Below are 8,051 nucleotides of genomic sequence, written 5' to 3'. Positions count from 1 at the left end.
TGGACCTTAACTTATTTTGTCAGCTCAATGTGCTAAAATGTTCATTCAATGCTTTGCCTTGAAATAACCGATTTCTTGTAAGCGTGTATGTACACTTCATGATTAATAAATGTATCGATTCTACATATGCTGGTGCTAAACAAATTGTGAAACATACTTTCTCTCTTGATGGAATACATTTTGGGAAACAGGATTTTAGCACTAACCTGTATGATTATTCTGATGACACTACAGGGAAAAAGCGCTGTTGTGCCTTCTAATATCTGCATTATATATCTTGAATTTGACAGAGTTATAAGTAGATATCAAATGTATGCATATACAGTGGTATATCCCTGTGATTAATAGAAATGTGTAACTTTATAACGGCATTGTATATTTCATTCAGTTCAGAAATCGTAGATAGTATGTAAATTCATCCTTTCGGTTGAACTTATCTTAATTCTTTCTTTTGTAGTGGTTCCTTTGTAGATTTCCATGGTAATTACTCAGTCTGCTCACACGTACATCGTACTGTATATATATTTAAAAAATATATAACAATTTACCATTGTTGTTGGGAATATCATTATGTCAACAAGTGGCCTATCAATAATTGTACAGGTTCCCGGTTATTGTTTCGAATGTCCAAAATTACACGTAGATCTCATTATTATTGTTGTACGATGAATATACATGTATATCACAAGTGCTTTATCAAAAGAGTGGTGCTAAAAATAAAGAGACGGAAAACAATTATAGCTATACTCAACTGCTTTAAGTCTCATGATATTTTCGTAATAGGCATACAGTGCGATATCAATACAATAAAGAATACATATATTCTGGATTTTTTTTCTTTTGGTTTTGTTGCTATGTTATTGTTTTATAGAATGTTAAGTTGCCCTTATTTTTCTTATAGGACATATATATACTTGAAGTCGGTTGGATCCAAGCCCTGCCATGGTGGCTTGTCCAGAATGACGACTCTGTCCTCTGGCTGGGTGGTAAGAGGACATTTTTTTTTTTTTTTTTTTGCGGGGGGGGGGGGGGGGGGGGGGGGGGTCTCGAAAATTGAAAAATTGACATTTTCTCCGTTGAGGGGGGGGGGGTAAGGTCAACTTTTTTAGGTCAGCCATTGGTATAATTTTTTTTTAATTTTTTAATTTTTTTATAATTAAAAAAAAGGGAGGGGGGGTTCCTCCAAAATACACACATAAAAAATACCAAAGGAGGGGGTTCAACCCACCCCCCCCCCCTGCTTACGCGTCTGGCGACGTCACAGGCTTTTATAAAATATCATCTTCTAACACTATTTCTTGTCGGCCGAAACTGGAACCTATCTGACATATCAGTGGCTGTTGAAGTTGTGAGGTGATATAGTGTAAAAAGTTGACATTCACCGAAGATGTGAAGGTTCAGGCTTGCAATATTAATACGATACCCCACTCATACCGACGAGGCCGATACAAGGCCGACCAACACACCGCATGCTAAATTACATTATCATAATCGATTGATTGATTGGTTGGTTGCTTTTATTCATATTTCATGCAAAAAATTAAAGCATAATATATTTTACAACACATTTACATTTAGAAAAGTAAATGTAGAAATAAATTATACTGAATCATACTAAATAATAACATGAAAGAACGTTCTGTAAATCATTAGACAAAAAAAAATGATCGAAAGTGAACCTATACTCAATAGCTATATGCTTGTTGCGTGTAGCTTAACTGAACTAAACTACTGACTTTATATACAGGAAAAACAAAAATAGAAAACACACACGCTACACTGACTGAGACATAAAGATAAATGAAACAAAATACAACATGTTACATCTAAAAGTGGTAGAGAGAGAGAGAGACAGAAATAGGTGAGGGAGAGAGAGAGAGAAAAGGGGATAGATAAGTAGATAGATAGGTTGCTTGACCATGAGCAGTTAATGCGACATAGTCTAATGCCCCCCGGATCCACGACTTTGAAATTGATTACTAATTTAATACTTTGAAATGATAGAATAGACCTTTTACTAATTTTATGCATGCATTTGAAAAAAATAATCTTGACAACCCAACATCTTTCCAGAGACTTGTCAAACCTAGCATCAGATAGTGTAAAAAAAAATGCATTTCATCTAAAGCCCTATTATTATGTTTAGCAGGCGAATTAGATGCAAAAGTCAAGTGATTAGTTTATATATTTTTGAAAAACATGAGTAAACGGATTATGAGCAGACTTTTCAGTCCATGTAGCTCATCGGCATGGGATGTAGGCTTGTTAGTTTCACTTGTATTATTCTAAAGACAATTTGAAGGTATGAAAAATAATTTATACCCATAGTTTAATAGGTGGACAAGTTTTTTAATTTTGTTATTATAAACAATGCTAACAGTCACAGGCTGAGTGGAAAATAATTATACCCACAGTTGTATAGGTGTACAATTTTTATTTTCTTATTAGAAACAATGCATACAGTCACAGGCTGGGAGGGCGACTAATTTTTGGAATGTTCTGGGTGACCGCGGGAATTCCCCGTTTCTTGAGGATAACCGTTTTCTGTATGTAGGCCCTACATTCATGTACAGTGTTACGTGTGTATATAGATTATCTTAGTTTCCGTTATGTACACGCATTCATCAAATTCGAGGTATGTATATGATTTTATACTAATACAATAATTTTAGAAGTGCGTGCATGAAGCCGTATAATGATAATAAGAAATGAAATAATGGGTAATGAAATTGCCTCAATCTTTGGGTAATTAATTACCCAAATAATTATAGTCATTTTTCTGATCGACTCTGCCTGCATTTGGCAGTGTTTAGTAGTAGACCCTGCTATCATTTTTTTCATAACTTAGCAAATAACCCGTGTTGGGGGGGGGGGGGATTGTAGCTTGGTAGCTAAGGCGTACAATAACGCTTACAGTGTAAAATCAATTGACGTCTAGAATATGTTATCACACATGTAATCAGTGCTGCGAAATGTATGTAGAGAAAATACAAATCGTTTGTATAGCTCTTCCTCTGTATTCGTATTATGTGTATGTAATAGCTGGATTACACTTTACCAGTTTGCATGAGCTTTGAACCTACCAAATATTTTCCTATACTGCAAAACCAATACAGAGAACGCGTTCTAGTCATCCCGTAAGAGGTCGAAAATTATCAAAAATAAAGATATTAATATACTCATAAAAAAGATTGTCAGATAAAAAGTTGAATTGATATTGTTGTCAGTCAAGAAATAAAGGAGCTACGGTCATGCACTTCTTTGCAAGAAGCCAAAAATACCATTGGTTAATGATTATTATTACACTATCATAGTACTAAATAGTAGTCTAAGCTATTCGCTGAAAAAAACATGTATTTAGTTAGTGCTTGGTCCAATTAAGATCTGCTTGCTTTTGTTTTCCCCCATGTCGAAAGTAGACAATCGAGCAGTACTTGAAAGCGGAGATTGCAACCAAGGAAGACCGATGATGTCCTAGCGACATCGCCAAATACCCAATCAACCAATGTAGAAGAGTGTGTGGAGAACGGTGAGTTTCAGTTGATCAACCGATTACTTGTTATGTCTGTTTTGATATCGCAATGATTATCCTAAATGTTCACTAAGACTAGGTATATCCATTATATGTTTCTACAAGGTTGTTGAAAGTAGTCACTCCGACAACGAATCCGTTAAAATCGAGTGGCATGTCAATGGGTTGTATTCTACATATGCCCCTTCCCCATCACCTGGAAAATGATTGTTTTGAAGTCCTTACAATTACAATACGCAAGGAAAATACAGATGTTCATAGATTTCGTAAGTGTATTAATACGTTCAAAATACCACGTACCATGGCCTCTTAGATTAAATTTCACAAAAAACAATAACATTTACCATTTATTTCTTCTTCGGATCAAACTGCTTAGAGATTCCTGGACAGACCGGACCACAAGGTATCACCCCTTTGTCTCTGACGGTGCAATTGGTGAAACGGTGGCGTGGAGCAACCGAGACCAACAGGGATTAGACTTCAAAACCAGAGGACAGAGTCGTCATTCTTGAGTACAAGACCTGATCATCAGGACCTGAATATCAGGAATACATCCGGACCTGATTTTCCACGGACAATCCACCATGGCAGGGCTTGGATCCAACCGACATCAAGTCTCGGTTACTCTTTGTACATCATCTTACGAGTATAACATCCAAGGTCTTCTGGATCACCTGAGGGATCTCCAGCGACAACTTCCCCATCTCATCAAGAATGTTACCTACCATCAACTCCCTTACAACAACATCGACAATTATAAATTTGCCAAGGGAATCCATGTGGATGTGATGATTCTCTGCCACTCCATCGCAAACAGAAGATTTGCTCTCACCGACGTGGCTGATGCTTGCTACAATAAGTTCCTCCCGAATTGCAAAAAGCTTCTAGGTAATTCATCTTTTACACTGTAGAAATTTTGAGTTTACACTTAACAATAGCAATCATAGTCTCTTTAACGATGCTTTTCATGTAAAATATTTCAACTGAGTAACTTATCATGTGATTTGTCTTTTTCACAAATACTCCTTGAGCATTTGATTTTAAGTTGATTTGGCGCCACACAAAACTTATATATTATTATTCGTAGTATCATCATCATTATTTTGTTTTCCATTTCAGTGGAGTAAACAAAGAATTGCAACTAAAAGGTTGATCAAAACCTTTTAGATTTTAGGCAGCAACAGAAATGTTTCCGACGCTTTGTTAGATCAACTAGGACTTTTGATGCCATGAATTCATGTCTTTGTATACAGTCAAATACATTTATTATCATTCTATGAACATAATTCCCAGGAAAAGAGAAGATTGCGGTAATAGCTCACGACTTCGACAATGTGAATGACCAGGACTTACAGGACCGCATTGCTAATTTTCGGCTCCAGCAACCAAAAACCTTTGACAGCGCAGGTCTAGTTCTGATATGTGGGAAGCTGGTCGAAGGGAAAGAATTTCCTGAACCCTCCAAGGCACAACTCCTCGCTTTCTTGACAAGAGCCTCCGAACAGCCTGAGGAAATGAAGACTGGTGGTGTTTCCAGTTTTCTAAGTATGTTTTGCAAAACAAAAGAATATATGTTCAGTTTAAATTGGAAGAATTTCATTATGACAATGACATTAACTTCCGATAATATTTTGGCGGTATGGAAGAAGTCGGTTAATATAAAAGTCTTAACTTTGATCGTTTAGACTTTAGAGACTGATAAACTACAATATAATGCAATATGTGAGTGTGTGTGTGTGTGTGTGAACTTTAATTAAGATATCGCATACGCCCTAAATTGTGTAAGCAAGAAAATCTCAATAAACAATGAATGTTAAAACCACTTGCAGAAGAGGCTGATGTTCCCTAGATCATGACATTTGTTTCTTAAGTTTATAATTATCAAACAAACAAAATTTGAATTACATTTTTAGTACAATTTGTATTTGTTTTCTTTCAGAGAAATTCGAATCATGTAGTTCTGGACAAGCCATCGCAATAACATCACCACATAATCCTGCACAATATCCTGGACCACAAACTGGACAATATGCTGGACATCAACCTGGACAACAAAGCCATTCACAACCTCCTTTACGACTTCCTACACAGCATCTTGCACAACACCATCAACAACTTCCTGCGCAGCAGAGTCCATCGTTGCCGATCTATGTGTCCGTATGTACTTCTTCATACGAGCAAAACATCGAGGGCTTGATTTTCTGGCTTAGGAAGCTGAAAACAGATCATCCACGCTTGATCGCCGACATCCGTCTTCGGAGCCTACCGTACAACGATATCGATTCGTTCAAGTTTCCTTCAAGCGACCCGGTCGATGTGATGGTGCTTTGCCATTCGGTTCGCAATCGAGGATTCTCAATCACAGACGTCGTGAATTCTATCTACGATAAATATCTGAAGCATTGTTCCAAAGAGATAGGTGAGTAAACTCGTAACAGACATATGCTAGGTTTACAATTGTCATAGTTTATTCTAGAGTGAATGACAGTCTGAGCTGAGGGTACTGGGCATGCTGGATGTTCGATTTCACTTAGAGCAAAGATTGATAAGCACCATCACAAATAGTGTACTCATATTTTGTACAAAGTAATTTGTGTGCATAAAATTAATGTTGCTCATTATTTCAAGACAGAAAGAAAAGAAGAAGAAAAAAGGTATATATAGCTATAGCCAAGCAAAATGCAGGAGAAAAAAGAAAAGCTTTTTACATTTGACTTTACATTCAATTTCTTGCGATGATAAATTACTGAAAATATATGAGTAATAATAATAATAATAATAACCTAGACTTCTATAGCGCATTTCATCTTCGAAGAAAATAACAATGCGCTTTACAATATATTAATACAACAAAATTACACATATTAATTACTAATTCATGAACTAAATAAATATCAAAATAAGGAAAACATTAATAATAATCAGTCATTATAAACATCAATTACAGAGAGATGAAGGCAAATTATATAAAAGTACAGTAATGTAATAACATTTTGATGAATACAATAATAAAGTTTAAATGACATTAGAAAGGATTTTTAAACAGGTAGGTTTTCAGTTGAGATTGAAAGAAAGTTAAGTCTGTGATGGTTCGGAAGGTAGTGGGGAGAGAGTTCCAGAGATGCGAAGCTGCAGATGAGAATCTTCTGGATCCGTATGACTTGGTCCTGTCTTTCGTGGGTTCAATGAGGTATTGAGATGCAGAGCGGAGGGATCGAGTGGGTATGTAAGGTAATATAAACTAAAGTTATTAGATATTAATCTAAAGATATTGGTTTCCTATAGACCCTCCTACGTTCCAAAGAAAGACGAAAATGAATTTTTTTTGTAGGAAAACAGGAAATTCAAATTCTATGCCAATTTGGCCATGTGTCCATCCATTTCTGAAATTCCAGGAAAGAAGAAGTTGGCGGTGATTGTTCATGACATTAGTGAATGGAATCCAGGAGTCGTTCGTGGCAGGATGGACACCTTCCAGAAAACACAACCCTCGACATTCAGGCTTGTAGACACTGTGATCATCGGCGGTAGCCTGGAAAAGCCAGACAAGTTCGAGATTTCAGAGGTAGACATGTCAAGACTCTTCTACTTCTTCGAATCGGCAAGCTTGGTTCCACGAAAGAAGATGTCAATTTTTGGAAAGGTGTTTTAATGAACATGAAATTTCCTCATTTCCGTGGACACCACAAACAGTGCAGCATGTAATGTAAGAATTCTCAAATTATTATCACAAAGATGAAAGTCCTTAGGTATCACCGCTTTCAGAGAATTCACATTTTCTAAACTCCGTCATGTAAAGAGTACCGCGTGTACTGTAAGAAGCCCCAAATCGCTGAAGATAAAAGCGGTTTCACCTTTCATTTTACTTCTACATCAATCTGTTCATAATGAGAAAAAAAGTCGAATACTAAATGACACACAGCTTCATCTCAATGCATGTATAACCCGTATGCATACAATATGTAAAGTGTTCATCTTCTTCTGTTGTGTGTGTGGGTGTGAGTGTGGAATATTTACGTGCGCGGGTAGTGTGTGTGTTTGTGTGGGGATGTATGATTAAACTTTGTTCACAGACGTGAAAGAGGATGTTGAGTTTCTGAAGAAGAAAAGAAAGATGAAAAAATTACTTGTAAGCTTTCTCATTCTGTTATTGTCAGTTTGTATAAATATCTTAGTAGAAATAGGATCGCTTGTCAAATGCTCTCATATTAAAAAAAAAATCAGAAATAGCTGAAATGTGTGGACCAAACTTGAACGTCATATGTATGTGACCATTGTGTGTAGATCCACGCCTCCCTTTTCTGTGTGCAATGTATGTCGTTTGAGTTATTTTCTTGCCAGTTTGATTTTTTTTTTAACTTCACAGTATGCATCTGTTCTTTAAGTTTGTAGGCTACGAAGTCAGCCTTACCCAATCATTGTCAATAGCTTCAGGTAGTTTTTGTTTATAACAGTGTTATTAAATGACCAAGGTGTTTCACGAATACTAAGATCAACTTTAAATTGTACTTAAATATTG

At 36.2% G+C, this 8,051-nt stretch overlaps 1 protein-coding gene across 1 annotated transcript; it reads left to right on the top strand.

Annotated features, from left to right (window-relative positions):
* Window positions 1-3,992: 3,992 nt before the first annotated feature.
* LOC115918591 lies at window positions 3,993-7,725 on the top strand. The gene is made up of 4 exons (XM_030984424.1): window positions 3,993-4,420; window positions 4,826-5,077; window positions 5,472-5,951; window positions 6,928-7,725. Exons 1-4 carry the CDS (start codon window positions 4,117-4,119, stop codon window positions 7,182-7,184), a joined length of 1,293 nt encoding a protein of 430 aa, XP_030840284.1. The 5' UTR covers window positions 3,993-4,116; the 3' UTR covers window positions 7,185-7,725.
* The last annotated feature ends 326 nt before the right edge of the window (window positions 7,726-8,051 follow it).

The sequence above is a fragment of the Strongylocentrotus purpuratus genome, unplaced genomic scaffold (assembly GCF_000002235.5).
Source record: "Strongylocentrotus purpuratus isolate Spur 01 unplaced genomic scaffold, Spur_5.0 spur5_scaffold_14, whole genome shotgun sequence".
Lineage (NCBI taxonomy): Eukaryota > Metazoa > Echinodermata > Echinoidea > Camarodonta > Strongylocentrotidae > Strongylocentrotus > Strongylocentrotus purpuratus.
The sequence above is the reverse complement of the archived record's forward strand: the minus strand, read 5'-3'. Positions and strand labels throughout refer to the sequence as shown.

Coding starts and splice junctions, on each gene's coding strand:
- LOC115918591 (XM_030984424.1), top strand. CDS start 4,117: ATGGCAGGGCTTGGATCCAACCGACATCAAGTCTCGGTTACTCTTTGT. Junction 5,078..5,471: donor TGGTGTTTCCAGTTTTCTAA/GTATGTTTTGCA, acceptor GTTTTCTTTCAG/AGAAATTCGAATCATGTAGT. Junction 5,952..6,927: donor GCATTGTTCCAAAGAGATAG/GTGAGTAAACTC, acceptor CTGAAATTCCAG/GAAAGAAGAAGTTGGCGGTG.